Below are 27,769 nucleotides of genomic sequence, written 5' to 3' on the forward strand. Positions count from 1 at the left end.
TCCATAGTCTCCTCTGCTGGAAGTGTCTGTGCAACTAGTGCCTAAAGAAGGTTATGTTCCCTGCACTTGTGAAGCAATCTGCTCCCCTGGCAGCTGGCTTGGGGCTTGCTTAATTTCCCCCAATGAATCAAGCTGAGAAAGGAAAAAAAAACCAGCATCAAAACCCTGCTGATGCAAGATTCCAGCATTGATTTATTGACGGGGAGCTTGCAAAGAAGGCCCAGGAAAGGCGTTTTTGTTTCCAAACAGAACCTGCCTAAGGCTTGTGCAAGCTTATTACAAAATCTCCCTCTGGGGTGTTCTCGGTGGCAAGGAAAGCCAAGACAATATGAGTAACATCCGCCTGCCGGGAGAGGTAGAGCTGGGTTTAAAAATTAATTTGTTTCCCCAGCCCCCAAACTCACACAGCCTCTTAAGGTGGAATCAGCAAAGAAATGCAGATGGATCCCCTACATGATCCTCAAATGGGATCGTCCCCTCTCACCTCTTGAATTGTTGGATCTGGACAGTGAGCTTCTCCAGGTGGTATTGGCCAGGTGCCAAGCCACTGATCCCTCCTCTGACTGAGCTAATGTTGAGCACTGGAGCAATGTTGAGTGTTTTATGACCACTTCCGCTTGCATGTCGGTGACATCATTCATTTGTGTGTTCATGCATCAGGTTCCATCTGTGCCCCATCTCCATTTGCATCTTTGTGATATCATCACCTTCCCACAACAGCGGGCAATGAGGCCAGAGAGAAGGAGGGTGTGAGGAAGGCCTCAGGACGTGCAGCATGGACAGACAAAGGAAGAGCAGCAGTGGCAGAAGTTTTAGCTTATTCCCCAAAGCATCTCTGTTTATTAGTAATCATAGCCACCAATGGTCACTGAGGCACAAGGGGCTAATCTATCCTTTGGTTAACTCATACTCATCTGAGGGGTGGCTAGGCATCCAGGGAAGCTTGGAAAGAGCAAGAAAACCAGAGCACTAAATCCAGCTGTGCTCCTTGCTAAGGAATCTACTGAGAATGAAAACCCCAAATCTGGGTTTGGACTAAAGGACTGCGATTTGGGTAGGTGAGGGTGGAGGGAGGGTGTGCAGGGGTACAGGGGACTGGGTGCATTTATTGTAACGGGAAGTGCAGGTGTCTTAATGTGGATTTAAGATATGTCATGGAAAGCTTATGATAGAGGATGTATATATATAACTCTCTCTATATATAGAAATATATTTTAATTAAAAAAAATCTCCATGAGTGAGACCATGGGTTTCAGTGGAGAAATGAGAACTTGGGCCTAGAAAGGAAAGGAAGAGGCTTCTAGCAGTGGTATTAGCATTGGCCCTGTGAATGCCTGTGCTCTCTCAAGGCAACTCGTTGCAACTCAGTTATAATATCTCTGTAGCTCACTCCCCCTCTCCTCCGAACAGTCCCTCAACACGAGGCACCCATGAGAGTGCCTAAACGCCTGCTCTGATCCTTCTTGACCATGGCGCAGATTGTTCTGGCCACACAATTTCTCCTTTGCTATGGGTCAGTCCATAGGGTCGAACTCCTGGAATAGTTGTTGAGTATGGAAACTGCCATGACACACCAATACCAAACCAACACCAGCCCCACCATGCACTTCAAGCAGTGGGTCCAGCCCAGCCCTGCTAGTGCTCATCTCGCACTGTTGCTTCCAACACTCAGGATGGAACTGCTTTCCAACAGGCATATTTTTACTTGTGTGACCTTTCCTCTGCCACAGAAATAGATCACAGCCATCATGGATAATTCCCTTTCATTATCCTTCTCTCCAACAACTTGAGGAACAAAAGCATTTTTTTCAACCCTGATTACAAGGCACTTGTTTCTGTTTTGACCCCTTAATTTATTGTTTCAAGCACTTGGCACTGCCATTACCACACAGCAAAATGCCACCTCTAGGGAACCAGGCAGTCTGGAGATCCTTCCTGGCACTTTTGTGCCTGTGTGAGCAAACTTGGTATTTTCTAGTTTTTTAAATGACCTCCACATTCCTTTCTTTCATATATATATATAGACACACACACACACGCGCACGCACACAGACAGCGTATATGTGTGTGTCTATATATATAGATAGATATACATATACATATATGATATATAGATACACACACACACATTATATATATATATAATCTAAATAAAAATTCAGCAGCATTTGAGGTTCAAGTAACTCAACAGCTGTAGCCAGTGTGCTGTCTCATAGGTCTCATCTGCCAGACAAAAGGCCTCTTTCCTGTACTACTTTTCCTATAGTACTGTGTCATTTTAATTATGTTCTGCCATTCTCTGATATGTGTAAGGATTGTTTTAATGACACTGTTAGACAGGACCATCAAAACCAGGTTATGATGGAGTGCTTAGAGATGAAGAGAGACCTAGTGTCAGGACTCCTGGGCTTATTTTATTGGTACATAGATTTTAAAGCCAGAAAGGATGGGTATCTCACAATCTTACTTTGCCTCTTTCATAACACATCCCCTTTTTGTGACCTTGGGCAAATTGCTTCTTTATATTTTGATTGCCCAAGTGTTGACAGCCAGTCTGTGACAAATCTGAGAATTTGCCTGGGCATTCACTATAAGTCTGCATCTTTTTCCTCTGCCTCAGTGATCCAGGTCTGCATCTGGCTCCCAGCATGTCACAATGCACCTGAAGATCAGGTAGCGTGAAACAGCTCAGGAAAGCTGCAGGCATGTCCCCAATCTGGCAGCCCTATCATATATAGTTCATGGGTCACTCTCAGAAGCCTCTCAAGTTGGCCCCCTCTTGGGTGCTTCTGGTGTTTGATACCAACCAAAGCAAGGCCTGATTAGGAAAGAGTTGATGCTCTTTATTTCATGCAGTCACCTTGAAAAGTCCGAGGGATAGGACAGGAGCCCAAAGTACTTGCCACTCCTAACAAGGGATAGGAAAGGAGCCCAAAGTACTTGCCACTCCTAAAAATACCAAACTTTGGCTGCATATAAGTGACTCCAACTTAGTGGAAACCTAGAGCAGCACTGTTCAACAGCTGGAATAAATCTGTTTACACATCTCTGGGGTAAAAGCATGGCAGGAATAGGTACAACACATCCTGTGGGGGGACGACAGGTGGAAGAGAACTGTTGAGCGCTGATGTGAGTAGATCTGGTGCCCTTCATTTTATAGATAGCCTCATGCTAGTGATTTCAGATTTCACTGGATTAAGGTGCCATGTCACTTATAGAAACATGGCCTCACCATTGCTGACCCAGTCATGACCACACATCTTTACAACTCAAGTGCATGCAGTTTAATAGGTGCTAGGGAAGCAGAGTGGTTGGTGCTGGATATGGGACAGATCAGACTAGAAAAGGCCATCTCCCAGAAATCTGACTCCATCAACAGCTTTTTGATTATCAGCCTCCTCTTCAAGTCCCTTTAAGAGCAGGAGCTAATGGACAGTCCCCACAAGTCAAGGTCATGGGTGGGCTTCTGTACAAAGAACTTTCTCTCTTTTGTAAGAAGACCTCTGCCTGTGACCTTGTATCTCCTGGCCATCAAGCCAGTAAATGTCAATGAGCAGTCATCAGGCTCTCAATAACCATTGCCCATGAATCTATGCCAGCTGTCAGGATTATTAGCATTCACTGCTAGATGGCCTCATTTACAGCATTTTTTCCTGCAAGCTCTACAGAGCCGCTCTTCCACTTTGTACCCTGTGATCTTGACCCAGACAACACCAACTGATTTGCCCGTGGTCCCTCCAGAAGTGTCCTTTGCTACAGAGCCCTGACTCTTCAAAAAGGGAATGCGACCGCTTATATTGATGCTAAATTTGAAACTGCTTTGAGTCTCCTCTGCGGCCTGGAAAAGAACTCAAGAAACAGGTCACATCAGCAGTTTGGAAACTGCCCCTGAATGGGACTGATGGGTTCAGCTGGTGGGAGGTTGCATGCTGTAGAGATTTATTCACCATTATATTATATGGCTGTGTGTTTGCACACGTGCCTTTGTGTTTATTGTAGTGCTGTGTAAAACAGCCCTCCAAACAACTGAGAGCAGAGCTGACAAGTCGCCCACGCGGGAGGATGGAAGACATAAATTCATACTCTCCCCCCAACTCAGCTTCTCATTCTCAGAGCCAGCCACAACCCTGCTAGGGCTGCAGGGTAGTGGGGAAGAAAAAGAAGGAAGAGCTGGCTTGGCCCACGCTGCAAAGGTGTGACTGCCTAGCAAATTCAACTGCCCTTAACAAGTGCAGCCACGTCCACAAAGCCACTAGTGGGGAAGTGGTTGTGCTGATGAGAGACGGCTTTGGTTTGCCTAGATTATGTCACGGAGGTAGAGAACCGGGAGCAGCATTGGGGCAGAGCAAATTGTGCACTTCCAACAAGGTAGTGAAAGACTTTTGGTTATGTTTTAGCACAGTTGTCTTGGAAGAAGCAGGGACCCTGTGCACAAGGACCTTGAAAGGTAACCCCTATTCCTGGGTGTAGTTACATGAGCAGAAAAATCCTTTTTGTCAGCATATACTTAGTCTATAGCCAGCAAAGCTATAGCGGCAGCAGCTCTGTGATGTAGCTGAGCCCACAGAGAAGTCAAAGGAGGGTAAAAATGGAGGGAAGGAGCTCAGTAGGGGGGTCATGAGAAATACATCCAACAGACTTCATGCCCCCACTTCCCGTCCATCTCCAGGATGCCGATTCCCAGTGCTTGTGTTTAAAGTGAAAATGTTTGCATGTTTGGCCCCAGGGATCTGCCAGTTGGTTGATCCACAAGCCCAACCCTGCTACTGCACCACTTTAGCGGTGCCGGGGAGTAAGGATCGAGGAGCAGAAGAGCAAAGAGAGAGGTCGCTTAGAGCCAATAGGATCTTCTGTGTCAGAGGCAGTGACAAAAGACATGGACAAAACTGTACTAGTAATTAAAGTCTAGGAGATTTACTGGACCACAGTAAATTAGAGAACAAGTTAATATACTAGGGATGAGATTGCTCTGTGGAGAGAGAAGTTAATTTGGCTATATTTAATTCAATTAAGTTCTAGGAGGGGAGAACGTCTGGATGTTATTTGACCAAAGAGGAAATAGATGACCTCAGCATCATTATTAAACAGGAATTAAAGTTGTGATGGAAGAGTACGAGGGTGCCTTTATTTGTGCTTGCAGCGCAGCTCAAGAACTATCAGAGGCAGAGAAATGAAGTAACAGGAAAGGAGTCAAAAAGAAGTCTGTCCCATGGCATTTTCACACTGACCTCAAACACCAGCCAGTGATGAGGTACAGACCCAGGACAGCAGGTGTGGAGAAGGTTAAGACCTCTGAAATTTTTTTCCATCAGTGGTCTGTGGTCTGCATAGTTCTGGTTACTGGTATGGACCCAGTCCCAGAGTCCAGCTAAGCTGTGCTTGATACAGCAAGAAGCAAAGACTACTTGTATCGTGTTTATGTTCCCATGATCTCTGGAGGCTGAGTCCTCCCCAAACACATGGAACAACTTAGAGCAGCTTTCAGAGGATGGGACCTGGTAGCCTCCGGTCATACCAAATCTGGAGAGCCAGGAGAGGACGGCATAAAGCTTTATACTGTCAGGGCCACTCAGTCATGCCGTTGAGGTGATGCAGAGACATTGCCTCGGTGAGCAAGAACAGTTCTTCTGGTTTTAGGGACAAGAAAGAATGAGAGCAGCAAGGCAGGTCATGACTGGGGTGCCCTCTGGAGAGCTGGGACACCTAGGCAGGCCTGATTCCCGGTGTGCTGGTGGGAAGTCCAAGTTACAGATATCCAGGCTAGGGACAGACACTACACATAAACTGGTTTAAATGATCAGAAACTGATTTAAACCTGTAACAGAACAGATGCTCAGTGTACATAAACCAGTTTGAAAATGGCTGAAACCAGTTTGAGATAAACCTGGTTGAATGTAATATCAGACTTAACTGATTTGGGGCAAACCGGTTTGTGCAATGTCTGTCCCAGACCCCGGTGGACACAAACAGGGATGATACCCATTTAATCAGAAAGGTAGTGTGTGCTCTTAGAATAAGATGCCATTTATTTAACCTGGAGGAATATTGCATTAGCAGGAACAAGGGGTTGGATTAGTGACCCCTGAGGTCCCTTCCAGTGCTATGATTCTGTGCCTTCGATGTTTCATAGATTTCATAGACATTCGGGCTGGAAGGGACCTCAGAAGATCATCGAGTCCAGCACCCCCGCCCAAAGAGCAGGAAGTCAGCTGGGGTCATAGGATCCCAGCAAGATAAACATCCAATTTGCTTCTGAAGGTGTTCAATGTGTCACAGCACTTCTCGGATTCTGGTGACATGACAGGTAGAAACCACTCGGCTCTCTAGAGGGAAGCAACTGCATGGGACCTTGGCCCTGAGCAGGCACAGGGAACTCTGCCTTAATTCCCACCCCAGGTTTCCAGGCCTGTTTCTCCTCATACAAAACCAAGGGGGATATCCCAATAATTTGAAAAGCAGCAGCTTCAGGACCAGTGAAAGGCCACATCTGCTGCTGCACTGAGTGCACTTGGCGATGGACTTTCGACCTCAGTCACCGCTTAGCAAATAGACCCAATTTAGCAGAGTCAGTACTGCAGTGAAAAATGCATACAGCTGTCTTCCCACATCCTGGAGGGATGAGATGAGGACGCAGGCAGAGATTTGTTACATTCGTTCACTTCCAGTAAATGCAGACTCTCTGCTTGCTTTGCCTGCGAGAGGAAGGTAGTTAAGCCCTCTGCTCTCTGGCTGACCATTTATCAGACGTGACCTAACTGGAGCTGTGAGCGCAACCTGAACCTGAGACTCAGTGGGCAGTGATTCCTTGTGAGCCGGGCCCCCGTTTGCAGGGCACTCTCACAACCTTGGACTGCACTGGGAGTCTAAATCTAACTCCAATCTGTCTAGGATATCACAGGTACCATGAATAATGCATGAGCCCGGGGCTTGCTATAAACCACTTCTATTTCCTCTCTGAGGGCAACATAAAATATCCCCTCCAAATGACTGCTTTATGGAAATGGAACGTCACTTCGCCAGGCACTGACATGAATTGCTGGAGATTTCTTTTTTCCTAGGCAAGGCCAGCATGGCAATAGCTACATTTTACCAGGGGTTTAAACCCTAATTTGTCCTAGGATTCAAAAAGATATTTACAACTCCCTTCCTTCTGCTGCCTCCATCAGTCTGTGCAAGCAGTCGAGCTCTTGATGTTTCTCCATCCGGGACAGCCAGGCTCCAGGGGGGCAGGCACTGAATTGAGTCACATCCTGCCCCGCACCTTCCCTTTGCCCCGGGGACTGACCTGGGTGGCGGGAGAATACTACTGTCTCCATGCATTTCTTTTCTCTGCCATCAGCCTCCCTCTTGCTGTCCTCTGCCATCAGCCCACGCCAGCCCTTGGCCTCATCTGTGCCCTCAGTATTTCCCAACACATGCTGAGACTGCTAACAATGCTGCCTAGTCAGTCAGCCAAGAGTCACATCCCAGCATTGTTCCCTCTTGGTGATAAGCTGACACAAGCAACAGGATAGCAGATGATGCACTTAGGCGCTGTGACCCTCCATTCACCTTTACCTGCAGATCAGCCTGCCTCTGCTCACCTACCTCCTCTGGTGGGGCAAGAGTCCTCTCCCGCTTGCAGAGAACTTCACAGAGACCTCCCCCAGTCATGTCACTTAAGTCCATGTGATGCAGTTGCTCCTTGCTTTTCCTATATCCTGAGGCTCACTCCCATCCAGATTTCAGTTCAGGGACCTTGAACAAGCCCTTGTTCCCTCCTTCTGGAATCTCGCCAGGACTTGGTGTATGGAGCCAGATCCTTAGGCCCAGCTGAGCAGTGCTCCGCACAGGACCTAAAGGGGTGTGTATGTAGGGGAGCTGGTGATCAGGATCTCTCCTAATCCTGGCAGCACCCAGAGGTCATTTTGGCCTTTTGTGTAAGTCAGAGTGACCTTTGGGCTGCTCTGACATATACTAGTTTATAGCCAGGAGAGTTGCACAGCTGGAGATGGTAAATGCAAGATGTCCCAACCAGACCCCTTCACCCCCCACACATTCCCTTCACCGAGGATCTGGAGCAGGTGATACAGAGTCCAAGCCACCCAGGGATTACCCCACAACAGAGGAAATCCCTGGCTGCCCTGCTATGGGAGGGTAGGAAGCAGGACCATACTTCCAAACCACTGGACAAGAGCTGGTCTGGAAATGACCTCACAAGGAGGTTGGCAGCCTTTGCAATTGAAAACAGCACAGCTTCCCACCCAAATGCTGCCGCCACTACTCCCTGCTGTCACCCTTGCTGCTTTTTGCCAACACACGTGCAACCCGCTGGAGAATCCCCCTGCCACTGAAGTGCTGTCAATAGCTGGGCTTTGCAGGCCAGATGAAATTATTTGGCGGGCTGGATCCAGAGCTATTCAGGAAATGGCCCCTCCCATCAAATTTCAAATTAAAAAATGTATTTTTCATTTCTGTCAAAACTCTTCTTGGCAGATGGCAGAGTCTATGCAAAACCCCAGCCCAGCGGGAGAGAAGGCAACCGTTATGCACCAAAGTTCCCATTTGATCCAAAATACCTGTTTTCCACCACTGACAGAACAACTCCAACCAAGCTCTACTTTTCTCTGCATCTCAGTTTCCCCTTTGGTTAAAAGGGGATAAGGATAACTTTTTTGGTACGTAGCTTTTGACTTAAGAATCCAAAGTGCTGGAGAAACTGTCAGCCTTATTTTATAGCTGCTTTTACAACCCATGATCAGCCAGGATTCACAACAACTTGAGACTCTCTCCCAATTAACATTCCCTTCACACCTCCCACTGCTGAAAGGACTGACATTAATAAATGTTGTTCTAAAAGGTGTTGATGACTGAGGCTAATTTTACTTTATTTCTGAAACACTGAGTCGATTTTCACACAGGCCCTAGCAGGCAGATTTAGGGCTGAAATTTCAGTTTTTTTAAATGGAAAAAAGTGAGCGTGATTAGGAAGGGGATGGTAGAAATCAAGGGGTTTTTTTGTTTCAAAAAAGACATTTCAACCAAAATCCAGCTGTTTCCTTCTCCCTTTCCACCCCAACCTCTTTCTTAATTGAAATCTATCTCCCCACAACGTTGTGAAGTCAAGCTCATCAGCATGAGGCAGGTACAATGAGCTACACACTGAAACCCACTACAAACAGCATGACACAGATCACTGAGAGTGAAATGCAGACAAAGTTTTAAAAATAGCACAAATGGCGAAAAGCTCATCATCTTCATATGGCTCTTTCCGCTTGGTTACTCTTAACTGTAATTAGTAACAGATTTATGGATTGAGGTGTTGGTTTGTTTTTCTCTTTAAATCTGAGTTTTGTGTCATGAGAATGTCCCTTTGAAGTTGTGCGTGGGAAGAAAAGCCCAGGCTTCCAGGAATCCCATTCGCAAATGATGGAGCTGGCCAAATAGTAGCTGAGAAGTTAAGTTTCCTGTTAGAGCTGGTCCGGTCAGGCCATGACTTCATGCATGCCTCACCTGGAGCAGAGGGCAGCCCCGGGGCTGCTGCACAGGGTAGGGCAGCTCGGCCATCCCCCCTATTGGCATGGGGTGAGAAGGGGGGGTTATACCAGGTTCACAAAGAGAAACTCAGCTTTATCCAATAGCAGCTGGCACCAGACTGGGGGTAGGGGGATGCACTGATTTCACCACGGTGGCTTGAAATGGAGATGAAGTGGGGCAGGACATCAGGGCAGGCCAGACCACAGAAACCCAAGGCAGTTTGAGCAAGGCCTAGTTTCTACATAGAGCTTCTCACTCAATGGCACTTATCCAGGTAGGGACATGGACACTAAGGAAGGGGAAGAGGCCAGCACAGAGGTGACCAAACATAGGACCTCATTCCCCTCCAGCCCAAGTATCAACTGGGAACAGCTCTACTGGATTCAATGCCATTACCTTAAAGTGAATGGGGAATGAAGTCCTGTGCCTTCTGTTTTCCCCTTCTCACTTGGCTTCGATTGCATCCACCCAGCTCCTTCCAGCTTCCTCCTTTGGCCACACAGTGATAGACTTGCCTGCAGCTCATCCGTGCATCTTTGGAAGGGTTTATTTCCTGGTCTCTCGGGGACCTACTTAATCTTTCTGTCCTTCAGCTTTTAACCAGGATATTCTGAGTCATCCAATCTATCTTCACTCTAAGTCTCTTGCCTTATCTCCTGCCCTGGTAAAATGCACCGGTGACATTGGGTGAGGACTTGTGTCAGTCCTTCCCATAAATAAGAACATTTAAAAAATAAAAGAGAATCATAAATTCATCACGGTGCTGGCTCCATCCATCAGGGAAGCAGCTGGACCTGACCGATTCAGTGATTCATGTCTGGAGGTTTCAATTCTAGCTTTTCCCTGCTAAAAAGTTCTTAACGAGTGACTCATAGTTTCATAGTTTCTAGGGTCGAAAGGGACCTGAGTAGATCATCTAGTCCGACCCCCTGCCATGGCAGGAAAGAGTACTGGGGTCAAACGACCCCAGCAAGGTGTTCATCCAACCTCCTCTTAAAGACTCCCAGGGTAGAAGCCAGCACCACTTCTCTTGGAAGTTGGTTCCAGACCCTAGCCGCCCTGTGAAGTAGCGCCTCCTGATATCTAGCCTAATGGACTCGAGTCCATGCAGTTCAGCAGAGGGACATGCCATTTCTGAATGTCTTCAGCACTTTACAGCAACGTGCCCTGGTGACTAGAAAGGCAATGGCACCAGTCTGTTGGCAAGAAAGGATGGAAAAAGGTCAGCGTGATGGGACTGAATAGGGCCAAGGAAGATTCAAGGCAGAACATCAGGAAAAATCACCGAGCAGGAAATGTGGTGAACTTGCCTGATCTGAGCGCCTATTTTACTAGATGAAGGGTGTTGTTTCAGAATGAGAACAGAGGCGGCAGATGATGCCAAGCTGGCGTCATACACAGCTGGGCCCCGACGCCCCCATGAAACACTTGTGCTAGGCACAGTCTGGAATTGCTTCCCCCTGGGGCTGAAATGCAGCCAATTCTAGGGCAAAACACAGCTGCTGTTTGCTGGTGCCTGGAAATGTTACTCTACAGCTCAGGGCAGGGAAATGAGGAGAATCAATAGTTGGCAGCATCTTCAGTGGGTGCAAATCGGTGCAGTTCCCCTGATGTCTATGGAGCTGTGCTGACGTTGCCGAGTTGAATTTAGCCCCTTCATTCAAGCGACAGTGCATGGGATCGGAGGCAGGCACCATGGGGTGAGTGCCCAGGCTCTTGGGGAAAACACCTGAATCTCATCGTTGCACAGGGTTTTATGTCTCTGGACAGTGCAAGACCTAAGGGGTCTTTGCTGCCACCAGCTTCCAAGGACCAAGTCCCAGTCATCCTTAGCCAGTCCTGATTCCCATCCAGACACAGTTTTGCCTACAGCAGCAGTTCTCAACCTTTTTTAGACTCAAGGCACCCCTCAACAGACGGGAGGCACCCCATAGAAAATGCCACCTCTTAGTTGTCACTTGGTTTTTGACTACAGAGAAATAATAAAACAATATAAAAAAACTCAGATCACAACAGCTCAGAAAGGTTTTAACACTATAAAACCTTGTTTCGCGTCCTGTTGAAACTCTATAAAACACTATAAAAACCTTGTACATGTGTCATGTACAAATGCCCATAGATTTGTATTTGAAGTCTCTGGGTTTATCTTGTGAATCCTGTGGGCACACCTAACAGTGCTAACATTGGGTGACATCGTGAAGCACCCTTGAAAAGGTCTCAAGGCACCCCAGGCTGCTGCATTACCCTGGTTGAGGATAACTTGCCTACAATTATACCCAGGGTGCAAATTAAGAGGGAGCTTGGGGAGAGGGAATGAGCCCCCCAATAAGAAATGAGAGCCCCGCTGTAAGATTTGAAAATCATAACCTGAGGGAGTCTCCAATCGGATTGCTCCTTCACTTAGGTGGACTAGTTAATCAATGAAGTAGTTTAATTTTTACTGCAGACTCCCCCAAGAGTCAAAGTGTAGTTCGAACCCTGGTTATGCCATGAAGGTAGACCTCATGCCATTCTTGCCTTTCCTTTGCACAGGTATAAGTGACCACGAAGGGCATAGTAATGGAGATGCACACCTGTTGTGCAAGTCTGGAGAGGCAGTATGCCAGGCCTTGCAGCTGCGATGAATGACTCTGAAGTGTACATTAGCTGAGTTTCAGCTGTCCATATTCCTGTGTGGGTCCCCATTCAATAATCTTCCGTGTGCGCTGGGAAGTAGAACAGGCACCTGTTGCTGCTATGCAAACATAAGCCCTAAACATTGGCTCATGTCCCATCAATGCAATAATTTCTGATCAAGCATTCATATCGCCAAGAGGGAGCTGTGGGAATGCAGATTTTGTACCCCTTGGCAGTTTGGAGGGGAAAAGCACCTGAAGCCTCCTCAGAAACATCCATATTTTCTGGGTGGGCCAAACTGCAAGGGAAGTCTTATGATTTCATCACAGGCCGTGTGACATCAGATTTCGATTTCTTTCCCCTGCATCCTTGTATCTTGAGCCCTGTGAGTTCATGAGATACATCATTCTAGTTTTTAAAAAGAGGACTCTTGTATCCCTTGTAAGTGCAGAGAAACATTTGGGAACATTTCCCAGTCAGCCCATAAAGGTTCAAAAGCCAGCAGCATGTAGGATATTTTAAAATTCTTGTGATCGTTAAGACCTGATACGGGGGTGGGGGGTCCAGAATCATGACTTTTGAATGCCTGAGGTGGTGATGCTGAAAAAAGGTTGGAAGGACAGCTTATGCCAAGATACTTCGTGTTCTCAGTTGAACTAGGAAGTAGAAAGGTGTAGGGGGAAAAGTCTCAGACAGTAAATGTTCCTCTTGCATTTTTGGTGGTGTTTTCTCAAGCATTTTAGCCATTCACATTTAAAACCTCAGTGGCTGTCTTTAACTGGCTACCAGGTAGGGTATAGTTATATAGGGTATATAGGGGATGATCTAGTTGAGGCTGGTCCTGCTTTGAGCAGAGGATTGGCCTAGATGACCTCCTGAGGTCCCTTCCAACCCTCACTTTTTTTTAATTCTATGACTTTAGGGCCCCAATTCTGGAAACACTTAGACTTGTGTCACACATGAGTGATCCACTGGAAGAACAGCGGGGTTACTACTCATGTCTATAACTGTTTGCAGGGTGGGGCTGTATTCTGGATCTGAATGAGTGGTTTAAGGCTTTTGTGCCAAGGGACGTTGCCCAAAATAATCATTCCAGAAGAGCTCCCTGCATGTGTTCTGGGACAAAGGACACATCTCATTTAAACGATACATGAACTTACTTATTCTGGAGGGAAATCATTTGTACTCCAGAACAGGGGCCCATGCAGGAAGCTTTTGCAGATGAACCGCCGCAAAATAAATTATTCTATTGCAGTTATTCTGGGCAATTCCTCTGTGTAGGCAAGCTCTCAGAAGAGAAGTGTTCTGTGCCCGTTGCTACTCCACTGACTCAGAAAATTTCTCTGATGAGAATACACCAGAGAAACACTTTTTCCCGCAAACCTGAAGGAGGGAACAAAGATGAAATGCTGAAGGGTAACAGGGCAGATCCTTGGGGGTGTGAATCTGCAGAGCTTTATTCATTTAAATGCAGCTTTACAAAACTACACCAAGGAATTAACAACTCCCATTGGGTAATATAAAGCCATCAGCCTGGTTTGGCTGGGAAGTTACATGGGGATCATAGATTCACACAGATTCACAGACATTAGGGCTGAAAGGGACCTCAGGAGATCATCTGGTCCAGCCCCCTCCCCAAGGGCAGGAAGTCAGCTGGGGCCAGAGGACCCCAGCAATGAGACTTTATCCCAAGCTGATTCAAAGTGATATGGGGGGGGGTGGCCTTAGTTATTCTGATCCTTTCGTGTTTCAGTCCCAAAAAAACAGTGGGGGAGCTCCCCCTTTCTCCTTCTCCCCTGCTTTTCCTGTGACTGGCCCTGCAACCCCTGAAATTACTAAATAGCCAGGGAGGAAAGAAAAAAACACTAGAAAAAGTGAGGTTCTTTCTCAACCTGCAGCAGTGACTTTGGGTGAGCTGCACCAGACGTTCAGCTTCATGCATTCGTTTCAGCAAAGCTACTTGAATTTTCCCCCAGATGAAAGTCTGTTCCCTGAGGTCCTCTGGCACTGGCCTCACAGATGCAAATTAAGCATGCAGTATTAAAATCAATGCAAAGAAGTAATACTGACTTTGTTTCAAAGGCTGACACATTCTGTGACCGTGCTCCCAGCTAAGTCTGCAAATGAGATTGGCAGAATTGCAAAGAGGATGACTGCACGTGTGTTTCCTAAAGGGTTAAAGGTTTCTTGGCTGACAAGGGCAATCATGAATGCAGATAAACCAGGCGGGCATAAATTAATAAACATGCATTCAAGGCTGCGCGATTCCATCTAGCTCATTAACATTCTTAGGAGGTTTTCTTAGGCAGAGAGGCCCCTTTTACCTTTGCCAACGTATGAGGCCAATAACCTGTAATCCTGCCACCAAAAACAAAAACCCAGCACACACAGTGAGTGGCTGCAAAAGGCACAGAATGGAGAGGCAGCGTACGCTCAGCTGATGGATGGTGACAGACAGGTTTATTTCACAGTAGTCAGCTGGCATTCGGGCTTGTGATGTTCTTTTTATTATTATGATTAGGATAATAACTCCCAGCTGCTGTCAAGAGACATGTCATTGGTTTTAAAATTGCAGGCCTTAGGCCTTACCTGCTTCTAAGAATACCTGAATATGATTACTTTTTTTTTAATTTAACAAACAGTTCCCACTGATGCTGGTCGTCTGCTTGTTTCCATCTCTTTCAGTTGGGACGAGCAGAGTCAGATTTTGACACAGGAAGAACCAAAGCACTACATTTCCCGCCTAGACATGCACTGACCCTGACTTACACCCTCCAAAGGCACATATGTCTGATACACGTTTCTCTGTGTGCTGACTGCTCAGCTTCATTTTTCTTGCTAATCACTTTGTGGTGAGGCCTCAAGTCTTCCTTGCATTTGTAGAACAAGTAGCCCTATATAGCTCCTTCCTGTTTGCCCCTGGACTGCTACTGCCTCACTTCTGATAATAGTAATACTTAAGTTATTGTGCTTGGCTTCCTAAAATTGTCAGAGGGTATTTCGGGTGGGATTCTCTGGTGTATCTGCTTCCCCCCCACACCAGCTGGGAAGAGATGGCCAGTGTTAGAATGCAAAATACTTGGGATTAGTTTCTACTAATGGCTACAACATTTTTGCCAGTACCACAGTATTGTACAGTCTGCAATACAGGCATACCTCGGAGATTCGGATGCAGGTTCGGTTCCAGACCACCGCAATAAAACGAATATTGCAATAAAGTGAGTCACACGAATTTTTTGGTTTCCCATAGTTTCATAGTTTCATAGTAGCTAGAGTCGGAAGGGACCTAGGTAGATCATCTAGTCCGACCCCCTGCCTTAGCAGGAAAGAGCACCGGGGTCAGATGACCCCGGCAAGGTGCTCATCTAACTTCCTTTTAAAAATCCCCAGGCTAGGAGCCTGCACCACTTCCCCTGGAAGCCGGTTCCAGGCCCTAGCCGCCCTGACCGTGAAGTAGCGCTCCTAATATCTAATCTAAACTTACCCTCCGCCAGTTTGTGACCGTTATTCCTGGTCACTCCTGGCAGCGCACGGGGGAACAGGGACTCCCCCAATACCTGCTGATCCCCCCTGACCAGTTTGTAGCAGGCCACAAGGTCCCCCCTTAGCCTTCTCTTGTGGAGGCTAAACAGGTTCAGGTCCCGTAGCCTATCCTCATAAGGCCTGCCCTGCTGACCCCTGATCATACGAGTGGCCCTCCTCTGAACTCTTTCCATATTGTCCACGTCCCTCTTGAAGTGTGGCGCCCAGAACTGGACGCAGTACTCCAGCTGCGGCCTGACCAGTGCCGCATAGAGGGGGAGGATCACCTCCCTGGACCTGCTCGAGATGCATCTGTGGATGCATGACAGGGTACGATTGGCCTTCTTGACTGCCTCCCCACACTGCCGGCCCATGTTCATCGTGGAGTCAACGACGACTCCAAGATCCTTTTCCGTCTCCGTGCTGGCAAGAGGGGAGTTCCCCAACCTGTAAGTGTGGTGCCGGTTCTTCCTCCCCATGTGCAACACCTTGCACTTATCAGTGTTAAACCCCATCCTATTCTCATCCGCCCACCGTTGCAACCTGTCAAGGTCAGCTTGTAGCCTATTGCACCCTTCTAGTGCACCCACATCCCCCCACATCTTAGTGTCATCAGCAAACTTGAACAGGGTGCTTTCTACCCCCTCATCCAAGTCACTGATGAAGATGTTGAACAGTGCGGGCCCGAGGACCGAGCCCTGCGGAACCCCACTGCCCACGTCCTTCCAGGTCGAGAAGAACCCATCCACTACCACCCTCTGGGTGCGGCCCTCCAACCAGTTGGCGACCCATTTGACCGTGTGGGCATCGACACCACAGTCTCCCAGCTTTTTGATGAGGACAGGGTGAGAGACAGTGTCGAAAGCCTTCCGGAAGTCCAGAAAGACTACCTCCACAGCAACCCCTGCGTCTAATGATTTGGTGACCTGATCGTAAAAGGCCACCAGGTTGGTCTGACAAGACCTGCCACTGATAAACCCATGTTGGTTGCCCCTGAGCATGCATTCCCCCGCAAGGCCCTCCTGGATGTGTGCCAGGATAATTTTTTCAAAGAGCTTACCCGGGATTGAGGTCAGACTAACTGGCCTGTAATTTCCCGGGTCCTCTTTTTTTCCCTTTTTGAAGATAGGGACCACATTGGCCCTCTTCCAGTCCTCCGGCACCTCGCCAGAGCACCACGAGTGCTCATAGAGCCGCGCCAGGGGTCCCGCAATGACCTCAGCCAGTTCCTGTAGAACCCTAGGGTGAAGATCGTCCGGACCAGCGGACTTGAATACGTCCAGCTTCTCCAGAAGTACCCTAACTAACTCCTCGCTAACCCTTGGCCCAGGCGTGTCTCTCTCGGGGCCCGAGGGGGGCCCAGCAGGGAGGTGGCTGAACTGGTCCCTACTTAGGAAGACAGAGGCAAAGAAATCGTTAAATATGTTAGCTTTGTCATCTGGCGTGCATATAAAAGTTATGTTTGCACTATACTGCAGTCTATTAAGTGTGCAATAGCATTATGTTTAAAAAAAAATGTACATACCTTAATTAAAAAATACTTTATTGCTAAAAAATGCTAACCATCATCTGAGCCTTCAGCAAGTCGTAATCTTTTTGCTGGTGGACGGTCTTGCCTCAATATTGATGGCTGCTGACAGATCAGGGTGGTGGTTGCTGAAGTTTGAAATATTGCGAGAATTACCAAAATGTGACACAGAGACACAAAGTGAGCAAATGCTGTTGGAAAAATGGCACCGACAGACTTGCTCGACGCAGGGTTGCCACAAACCTTCAATTTGTAAAAAATGCAATATCTGCGAAGCGCAATAAAGCAAAGCGCAATAAAACGAGGTATGCCTGTACCTGATCCAGTCTGCCTCCGTAAACCAGTGAAACTGGGTTTTACTCATGAAGCCTGCCCCTCCTATAAATATTAGGTTCCCATTTCTTCTGGTTGGCCTCCTGGGGGCTCTTTTATTCCAAATACATAGATAACACAGACTTCCCTTGCTCCAAAAAGCAACTTGGTTCAATCATGTGGTCCCAAATAAAACCAGAGCAACTTCCCCAAATGCAGCAGTTACTTCACGTTTTCCTGAGACTCAGATTTAACCCACAGAGGTCTGAGAGCTGTATTTCTTGGCCACAGTTCCCCACGGAAGAAAACAATTATTCTTCTAGTCATCAAACTATCACCCCAAAGCTCAGAAACAGTCTGCAAAGTTCACCAACTCCAGACACAGGCACTTTGCCCTGGATAGAGAACAGTTTCTCCAGTCTTTGTAGCTACAGCACCATCTTGTGGGGTTTTATGATTCATACCTTTGGGGGGGGCGGGTTTGCAGCCATCTCTTCTGTCAAGTCTTATGCAGCACTGAGCATTCACAGCCTCTGAAAACCTGGGGAGAGATGCTGGCTTACACAAAGGCCTTGTTGTAGCACATGAAATCATCTCTAGGTCCGTGTAGCCCCAGCAGCACAGAGCCCAGCACAGACAAACCACTGCCACATTGGCATGGCTCTCTGGGTGAATTTTGCAGCCCATACTTAGTTCTGTATGACTGCTGGCAGCTCCCAAGCCAGCTAGTGTGAGGGTGGCTAAGGTATGTCCATAGGAATTGTGCTAGGTAGAAATAAGCATGCTCTAAGGGAAGCTCGAGGCAGAGGGCAGATGCCCTTTTTTTCCTTGCCACCTGCCATCTAGGAGAGAATTAGCACATGGCAATTTCTTACACTAAGATCATTCAAGTGGCGGGTCTCCCTCATAAGCATTGGAGCTTGCTTTTGTTCTTACAATCACCCCAAATTATGGATGTCTCTCTCTGAACCTTGTGGCTTGCACCTTGCCAGCCTAAACACCCCGTGCAGTTTCATCAGATACAGGAGTCTTCTTCCCTGCCTTGCTTTGCAGCGGGGCTTTCTGGGCTGTTAGACAGCTGCTGTGTTCCCCCCAGAAGTAGTTTCCTTTCAGTGACAGATTCATCCAGAGTCTGGGTTCGCTCACAAAATTCATAGTTTTGGTCAATAGGAGATGTAGGTGCCCCTGGAAATGTGACCTATTGTTTTCATGAGAATTTTGTAAAAGGTCTTAGGATTGTTCAGGCTGAAAAGCACCAGAAAGCAAAGCTATTTCATAGACATTAGCGGCTGGAAGGGACCTCGTGAGAACATTTGGTCCAGCCCCCCCACCCCACCCCACCCCCTCCACCATAGGCGGGAAGTCAGCTGAGATCAAGTGACTCCAGCAAGAAATATAAATTACCCCATTCTTTGTATAGGAACATGAGCAAAATCTTCAGGAGAGCAATACTGTATGCTGAACTAAACAACTACTTGACCCTGTTTGGAAGATCAGAGGTTGAGCCACTGCCTAGTAATAGCCAGTTATCATGTAACTGGAGGAGTCTCAGGCAGGGGAACATGTTGGTGCTTGTCCGAAAGTTTGCAGTTTAAAAAGAGTATTGGAGACATCTTTTGTTTAACTGCCTGGGTAAATCTGGAGTGAAGTTTAGTATCATTCCTACCATCTCAACTGCATTCACTTTCAGCAGCTCTGAGCAGTTGACTCACAGCTTGCTGATGAACTGTATTTTATAGTTGTTTGCTTGGCAAGAGACTTAGTTAAAGACGAGGCGAGCAATGACTGGGTGACACGGACCCAGAGACGCCCAGTGTACGGTGGAATGCTGGCAGCACCGCTGAACGGTGACATACCTGCGGGAAACCAACATTATCCTATTAACCACCAGCAGCCAGATCCTCCTCCAGAGTCACTGAGTAAACAGCACCTGGCACCTCACAACCGGCAGATCACTAAGAGGACAGTGCTGTCATCAAAGCCTACGTGCTTTAAGCCTAACCAGACCGGACAGCCTCAAGGTGAGAGCGACTGACCCCTTCCACTGGCATTCTTGTGCATCTCAAATCTGCCTGAATGATCTGAGGGCCCCTTAGCCTTGCCCCTCTCCAGCTTCTTCCCTGCTTGGTCTAATTTTCTCTGTTTAATTTGCCTCCAGCCGGCAGGCACACAGGAACAACCCTCCAGCAGCTTGCAAACTCTGCCATCCTGGATTAACAAACCGGTGCGCAAAGCCTGGCACTCAGAAACGTCCCTGCAGCCATCAAGCAGTGGGTACGCTCACACCCAGGAGCTTCCCTCTGCTAGATGAAGAAACACATGTGACTGCAAAAGGAAAATGAGCGGTAAGGAAAGTTATTGTTGCGACAGTCTTCCATGAAGTTAGATGAGCTTTATTTATTTTTAATCATGGTGTGTGTCTCAAATGATATCTCCTTACTCTGTTGGTAGCCAGAAATCCTCAGGGCCAGCCTGCAATACTCCTTATGGAGGAACAATACCTCCACGAGCTGTGAGCTCAGCCCCTTTGGGGAACAAAGGGCTTGTTTTGTTTGATCATCCTTTGTCATTTGGGGCAGCAGATCCCTTATTAGGATACTGCTTTGCACACACAAGTGCAGCTGGTCTTGTCATTGTGGTGCTGAGGGGATAGCATTTGAATGCCCTCCCATTGTTTTATAGTTAACAGGCATGGAGCTAAAGAATGATGTGTCTGTAAACCTACCGCAACCTGCAGACACGTCTTCACAGCAAAGTTAATGTGGCAGGCAACAGTGCCTTCAAGCCCAATGTGCTGCTCCAAACAGCAAGCAGTGTAGCTGCCTTCATGGAGTACTGTGCCCTTGCCAATGCCTACCCACAGCTCTGTACAAATCTTGCTATGCTGCTTCTGATTCAGGAGGCCGTTTTATCTGAAGCAGCATGACTTCTGAGGACCTGGCAGCCCCATATCATCAGACTGTGGTGTGTACACATCCTGCATCCCCCAACATGGCTAGAAACTTAGATTTACGTTATGAAACTTTAGTGAATTATTAACGGGGACCATGTCAACCTACAACAGGTGGAAGTTTAAAAGCTCATGGAGGGCTTGTGAAAGAAGACAGAGTAACAGGCCTGCAGTCTGCAAGCCACAACCCAGAGCAGATACAAGGGGAACCAACCACCCCACCACTGCTGTTCTGAAAGGTGCTTCCTGTACACTAAGGATAAACTGTTCATATAATCCTTTGTATCTCTACTAAAGCTACCAAAAAAGAGCCTAATCTGTGACTTTTAGGATTGTGAAAAGGGTGAGCACTAAACATGGAATAAGAACACCTAACCTGTTTCAAAGAGGCTAACAAATAGCGATGGTTTGGGGGCACAATTAGATTCAAAGTTGTGCAATAGAGACTCTATAACCTGTTCCTAATGCCCTAACTCTTGTAATGCCCTCATCTGGTGCTGAGGAAGTAATAATACATGAAATTGGTATATATCTGGTTATTTCTTTCTTGTTAAAAAAAAAAAAAAAAGGAATGAGACCAGATGCCAAGCTCTTGAGGAGGTGGATGGAGCTGAGCGAGGAGGTGACGGTGGAAGAAGATGTGATGGAAAACCATTCCACATTGGTTAGGCAGCTGGAGAATAACACATCATTGACCTGTGTGTGGAGAGATCTGCACCTGGCTGCTTGGAATGGTAACACACATCTGGTGAAGCAGCTGCTGAAGCGGGGGGCAATAATAGAAAGCAGGTGAGCACCTGTTGGCCGATAGCTGCCATATTATTTCAGGCTTGTCTTGCTAGTTCTCTGCCTGTCGCTCTCTGACATAAACAACCTGAGTTTTCCTTGCTTCAACCCACCTAGAGACCAAAATGGATGGACGCCCTTACACGGTGCCACACTGAATGGATACCTCAGCATGGTTAAATTCCTCGTGCAGCGTGGAGCTGCAGTCCATGCCATGGATCAATCATGCTACACACCGCTGCACCATGCTAGCTGGAATGGCCATACCCAAGTGGCCGAGTTCCTCCTGGCTCGAGGAGCCTCAGCAACAGCAGGGACCATAGCGGGCCTGACCCCACTTCACTGCGCAGCAGCCAGCGGTCACACCCTCGTTGTGCAGTTGCTGCTACAGCAAGGCACAGATCCTGCTGGTAGGGACAAGAATGGGTGGACAGCACTGCACTGGGCGACTGTGAGCAGCCATCTGCATGTCATGGACTTGCTGATGTGCCACGGCCTCTCCCCAGACCTGGGCAGTGATAGAGGCTTCGCAGCATTGCATGTGGCAGCAGAGACTGGAAGAAGTGATGTTGTAAGGTTCTTGCTTGCAAAGGGGGCCAATATCAATGTCAAGGATGGGCTGGGGAGAACAGCACTTGCCATTGCTGCAGACAATGGTGATCAAGAGGTAGGTCTGTAACATGATGATACGTCATTATCCATTGATCAGGGCCAGCAAGATAGGGAAGATAGCCACCAGATTCTCTCCAGCCAGCTTCTTCAGTTAGAGTGGTCTACGATGAACAATGATGCTGATTTACTCAGCTGTAGGTAGGTCAAGCCTGGCTGATATTCTCAGCTGTGGACTATGGATGTTGTTTATGGGTTCCAGACACATATAGCTTTTCCTGTTGATTGTCCTCTGTCTTCTAATGTATCTCAGGATGGAAAAAATGAACCTGAATTAATACAAGGTTACTTTTACTGGTTGGCTGTTTGTATAGAACTAGGTAACTTCTGGCACGCGAACACATGGTGTGTGCTCATGAGGTCTCTCTGCAGGGACAGTAAATGAATTGGGGATTTCCTCCCTCAGTGATCAGAACACAGGCAAAAATTCAGCTGGTGGCTTTGAGATACAACAATGGAAGAGAGGAATTAGGAAGAACTTTTTCATTAGGCAAGTAGTAAAACACTGGAACAGGTTGCCCAGAGAAGTGGTGGAAGCTCCATCTTTGGAGGTTATCAAAACCCAGCTAGACAAAGCTTTGGCTGGGATGATCTAGTTGGGGATGGCCTTGCTTTGAGCAGGGGTTGATGTGACCCCCTGAGGTCCCTTCCAACCCTAACTTTCTATGATTCTAGAAAGTCAATTTCTATGAGTCTATGAATGAAATAGCTAATGCAGACTTAAAATGAAACTAATGAATCAGGAAAAACTGTGTCTGCATAGAAGTTTTCACTAATAAAAATTAATGTACTGTGCTCTGCCCCTTGGAGAACTTCTCAGAGTAGCAGACTGCTAAAAGGCTTACATGCTTAAACTGAAATCCTGGCCCTACTGTCACTGATTCAGTGGGACCCATTCCTTTGTGGGCTGCCACAAAGTGAACTCACTTTTTCTTTCCTCTTCCCCAGATTACAGGAGTGTTGCTGAAAGGCAAAGCCAATGTGCACCTGAAGGATCACTATGGCTGCACAGCTCTCCACAAAGCAGCAGCTGGAGGATACCTAGCCATAGTGCACCTCTTGGTTAAGGAAGGAGCTGGTGTCAATGCTAGGGATGGTTTGAATCTGACCCCACTTCACAGAGCTGCCTACTACGGGCAAAGCAAGGAAGCCAGTTATCTCCTGGAGCATGGAGCTGACATCAATGCTGCTGGCTGGCTAAACAAAACCCCGCTGCACCTGGCTGTGGAAAAGAGTCATCTCCTTTTAGTGCAGCTGTTGCTGGGGAAGGGGGCTAGTCTGTCCCTGGGAACTTGCTGGAGTAAAACAGCAAAGGATCTAGCATTGCCAGGGACATTTCCTGGAGACTCTCCATCCGCTTCAGAGAAGCTGGCTGGTGTGAGCTGAACCAGACTCCAGCCCAAATGCAATAACAGCCTGACAGAAGAGAGAACAATTTTAACCTCCTGTTTTGTCTGACACCAGCATGTGAAGGAAACATCAGATTATCCCAGCGCTCCAGTACTAAAACATAAAATTTGGCATTGCAAAGGAGCCCCAAAATGGCTGCGAAGCATATTTACAGGTAAATTACACCAACTTTAAGACACCTTTGTACTAGTAGACTGCTGTTAGGGAGCCTTAGCGTAATCGATGAATCATGCTCTGATTTTTTAAAGGGTTCTGTCTTTAACAAAGTACTGCTGTAATATGCATTTAATACTATGGATGAGGGTAAACCATTTATGGTGATGCATTTGATATGAGATAAGACAGCCAATGAACACCAATATGAATCCCAAGTAGTAAAGAGAGGCCAAATGGAGAGCGTGTACAAGGCAGATTCTGGGGCCCAGGAAAGGATCGTGGGGGGAATGAGCAATAGCAGAGCAGTGCCAGGTGAAGGAGTGTGACCAGCCCATAGGCCAGGCAGCGAGCCTGAGCAAGACCATCCTTAAAATGCTTGCTGTTACATGGCAGTAGACATTGTAACTGCCTGAAAATCCTACTGGTTCAGTTTTGTTGGAGAAGGAAGAGCAAATGATCAGACAAAGACTATTTCCAACCCAGGCATCCTCCTTTCCCTAGAACAGACCTTTGTATGTTAGAATGACGTGTGACTTTATTCAGTGGCTGGGCATTTAATAAAACTGCTTTCAGAAAAGAAATACTGAGTCAACTGGCAAGTTTTAGTGCTTCCTATGCTACACTACAGGCACTTGTATCAGAAAAGCTGTTATTAAGGTAATAACTACACCTGCTGCCTCCCCGTAGGGCAAGATTCTGAATCAAGGCAGGATATCATTTGTTTCCAGAAAGAAAAATAGCTCCAATCTGCAAAATGCTCCTGAGTAGTCACTTCCCTGCCTGCAGTTAAGATCCAACATATCCATTTCAAAGAAAGACCTGGGACAGGAGAGAGAAATATGTCAACAGAAGTTAAATGAAAACCAGGTTGGGTCTCAGTTAGAGGTGAATAGTATTTGTCAAGCAATGGCAATAAACCATATTTTGCATTGCTCAACTGCATCGCGTTCCTGAATAAGGTATCCGCTGAATAATACATGATCCATCCAATATTTTATTTGATGAATCATTTTATTCAGCTCTGTTCTCAGTCCCTCCTGTAGAGAATAAAATGCGTTACAATAATTTCCACATCCATGGCCCCTTCTAGCCACTGGTGTCAAAGCACTTTGATATTTACTTCTATTACTCATTTACAGAGCCCTTTCTAAGCATAAGCTAAGGCACATTATTAACTCAACAAAAGCCTGGAGTCTCCAGCTCTGAGCCTATAGCTGGATTCCCGCCCCCCCCCCCCCCCCCCCCCGGCACATCCCTGCATCTAGATACTAGCCCCTGAAAGCGCCAGAGATCTGTAGGGGTGCAAGGGTCTGCTACATGCAGATTGTATAACTGGGGTCTAGAATGAGCATGGCAAAGGAAAAGATAATGGGTCAGGTGTGGAAAGAGAACAGGCAAAAGTGATGACAAGTGAGTTAGAAGAGGTGAATTAGTGGGGTACTGCAATCACAAAACATACTGTCAAGCACTTTATATGCTTCCCAGAGGCTCTTACGATGCAATAATTAATCTCTCCATAGAGCAAAATGAATTTAGTTGTACATTGCCAGGACAAAAGGCGCTAAGCCTACTTCTCACCCCACTCCGGCCCCCCTGGGCTACCACTGTCAGTCCTGTAGGAAACTATGGTATTCCTAGGGAGCCTTCCCAGCCAGATTTTTATGGGGATTTCTATCTTCAGGGGGAGCAAAAACTGACAATTTGATAAACAAACAGAATTTTTATTTAAATCTGATATTTACACGTTTCTCTCCAATGTGAACCTACTTAAATGTGAAATGATGAAGCCCGTTTCAAATTAAGATACCATCCTCTAGTAAAATCATTTACATTAAAAAATATATATTCAAGCAATATGTGTTTGCTGCTGACATTTTAAAGAAAGACAATCCACTGAATTGATGGCAGTTACTCAATAAGGCTTTGTTGAAGTGGCAGACTAGTCTGATAGCACTAGGAGGAGGCAAGGAGAATATTTTCTCTCAGTTTAACTGCTTCAGTTCGACTCTTTTTTCTTTCTTTCAAAGTTTCGAAAATTATTGGAAGTGGGAAAAGCAGGGAAGTTTTCCTCTTTCCAGCTTAGGTCTGAGGCTCTCGTGCTACAAACTTGGAGAACGTGGTGTTCAATTTGTAAAATTCAAATCAAATTTCCTTTGTTTACTAAACACATTAGTTAAATACAAAACACATTTTGGTAAGCTTACTCTCTTCTCTTAGCTATCCAGAACATAGTAGGTATTTTGTTTAATAAATAAAAAACCATCTTGAAATCCCAGTTTTGTGTGTTCTTAATTGAATTCCCATGTCTTTCTAAATGCAGATTCTTCCAAATGACAAGTAAAAAAAAAATAAGCTTCTTTTAAGTAAGAATATGTCATCCCCCATTTTTAATACCATAAAATTGTGAAGCAGAACAATCTGACTAGATGGCTGTTAGGCATTAAAAATGCTTAAATAAATATGCATACACACATACTATGCTGTGCTGATTAGCAAACAGACATAGCAGATTTATTGTAGAGGCTATATTTAGTTGCAAATCAATAGTTGTCTTCCAAATCAAGACAACCTTTCTGTCAGAAAATAATTAAAACATACAAATGCAACCTGAGATTAAGATTGTCAGTGTAATCAAGGTTTCTTCTTCTCTGGTTTACATTGTGAATAAAAATAGTGTTTTGAATCACATGGATTTTAAATCAATCTGCCCTACCTGCATTCCTTCCTTCTATCCGGACTGGCCTGCAAAGTCGATGCTGCCTCATTATCTTCCCTTTGTACAAGAGGGAAGCTGGGCTAGCAACAGACTTGTCCCTCTGTTGAAAAACAGGATAAAACCCACACTATCTTGAAAGGTTTTGGACTCAGAAAAGTTTGTATCTCCCAGAGAGATCATTTCATTCATTCACTTCTCCCTATTCCCTACTTATAAAATCAGAACAAACATCACAACTGGAATAACTTTGCCCCTGAAATGCAGTTATTACCGGGGTAGAACGAAACCAGCCGGCAAGCAGAGTGCACAGCTGCGTGCAGTGTGTGTATAGGAGAGAAGAAGAAATATTGGTGGGCACCAAGGCAAAAGCCTTCTCTGGGTACCCATTAATGCAGTGCATACCTAAGGTATAATGTCTTTATCAAAAACATGAGGTACATCTATATACATACACATATACATATATACACATACATACATACATATGTGACACCTATACCTATTGCACCATTTTATTATTACAATTATTATTGCTAATGTCCAAATCAAATTAACTGTGTCTTTAAATATCCATGAGCCATTTAGCTTCAACCAGGCCAGTATCCTACCTCCCAGACTAGTAGGCCTGGGAACTTAGACACTCCCTATATCCAGGCAGGCATCTTGTGGGCAGGTTTGGGCCTGGAAGTTCAGACACCCCCTGCCACACTGGAACAATCGGGGCTAAATCATCCCTGGGAGAGTTTCTCCTGAGAGAGCGAATGTCTGTACGTGCCTCTCGGCCTCTTGAAGGCTCAGATCAAGCGCTGTGGCTTCGTAACCTGGCAGAGGAAATACCATGTATCCGTGTCCAAGAAGGCAGTTTTCCTGAACCACTTTGCAGGAGAACTTCTTTTCTGGTTCAGTACCTGCCAAGGCGCAGCGTCTTTAAGCCCAGTTGATGGATATGGGAGTCTCCTCCCTTGCTTGCTCCGAGGGCCTTATGGCTAAGGGCAAGCAAAACCCAGAGGGCATCTGAACCCCAAGCCTCCGGGCTTGGGCCTGCACGCAGGATGCCTGCCAAAGGTTTTGGAAACATCTGAAGCCCCAGGTGAGGGTGGAGGATGTTTGCCGGTAGTAGGGCCACTTATAGTTCTGGACTCTTGGATTTAGTTTTGGCTGATTTGGCCTGGGATATGAATCATATATATATATAGAGAGAGAGAGAGAGAGAGATGCACGTGGCTAGACAGACAGACAGATGTCTGCACAGATAGACAGACAGATGCCTGCAGACCCTGTGCATCCAAACTGGGCCCTTCCAGCGGGTTGGGCCCTTCTCCCACTCCCCAGCAATCTGTGCCTGGCCTTTCATGCGGGATTTCAGGCCTTTTGCCTAAGATCACGGTGGCTGGGGGGTCTGGCCTTGCCCACTGGATGCCGGCCTCGGTGCGGGGGGTGCCTGACCTGCCGGGCCCCTCTGGGAGGTGGGATCCTGGCCTGGCGGAGGCTCAGTGCCCCGTATTTAAAGCCACGGTGCACTTGCTTTGGGCGCTGGAAATCCTCATGGCAATGATAATGAAGCGGTGCAACCGGCGCAGCCAGCCCC

The 27,769-nt window shown here is 46.8% G+C and overlaps 1 protein-coding gene across 1 annotated transcript; it reads left to right on the forward strand.

Annotated features, from left to right (window-relative positions):
• Nucleotides 1–19,118: 19,118 nt before the first annotated feature.
• On the forward strand, nt 19,119–27,684 carry ANKRD65 (ankyrin repeat domain 65). Its single transcript, XM_090024391.1, has 5 exons — nt 19,119–19,515; nt 19,653–19,839; nt 21,014–21,233; nt 21,348–21,897; nt 22,848–27,684. The coding sequence occupies exons 2-5, from the start codon at nt 19,833–19,835 to the stop codon at nt 23,283–23,285; spliced, it is 1,215 nt and encodes a 404-aa protein (XP_089880517.1). The 5' UTR covers nt 19,119–19,515; nt 19,653–19,832; the 3' UTR covers nt 23,286–27,684.
• The last annotated feature ends 85 nt before the right edge of the window (nt 27,685–27,769 follow it).

This window comes from Crocodylus siamensis, chromosome 12 (genome assembly GCF_052110815.1).
Source record: "Crocodylus siamensis isolate JL-2025a chromosome 12, ASM5211081v1, whole genome shotgun sequence".
NCBI classification, from domain to species: domain Eukaryota; kingdom Metazoa; phylum Chordata; order Crocodylia; family Crocodylidae; genus Crocodylus; species Crocodylus siamensis.

Bases quoted from the DNA above. Each gene is read 5' to 3' on its own strand.
- ANKRD65 (XM_090024391.1), top strand. The intron at 21,234-21,347 runs GTGAGCACCTGT...CAACCCACCTAG, and splicing joins GGGGCAATAATAGAAAGCAG to AGACCAAAATGGATGGACGC. The intron at 21,898-22,847 runs GTAGGTCTGTAA...CCTCTTCCCCAG, and splicing joins CAGACAATGGTGATCAAGAG to ATTACAGGAGTGTTGCTGAA.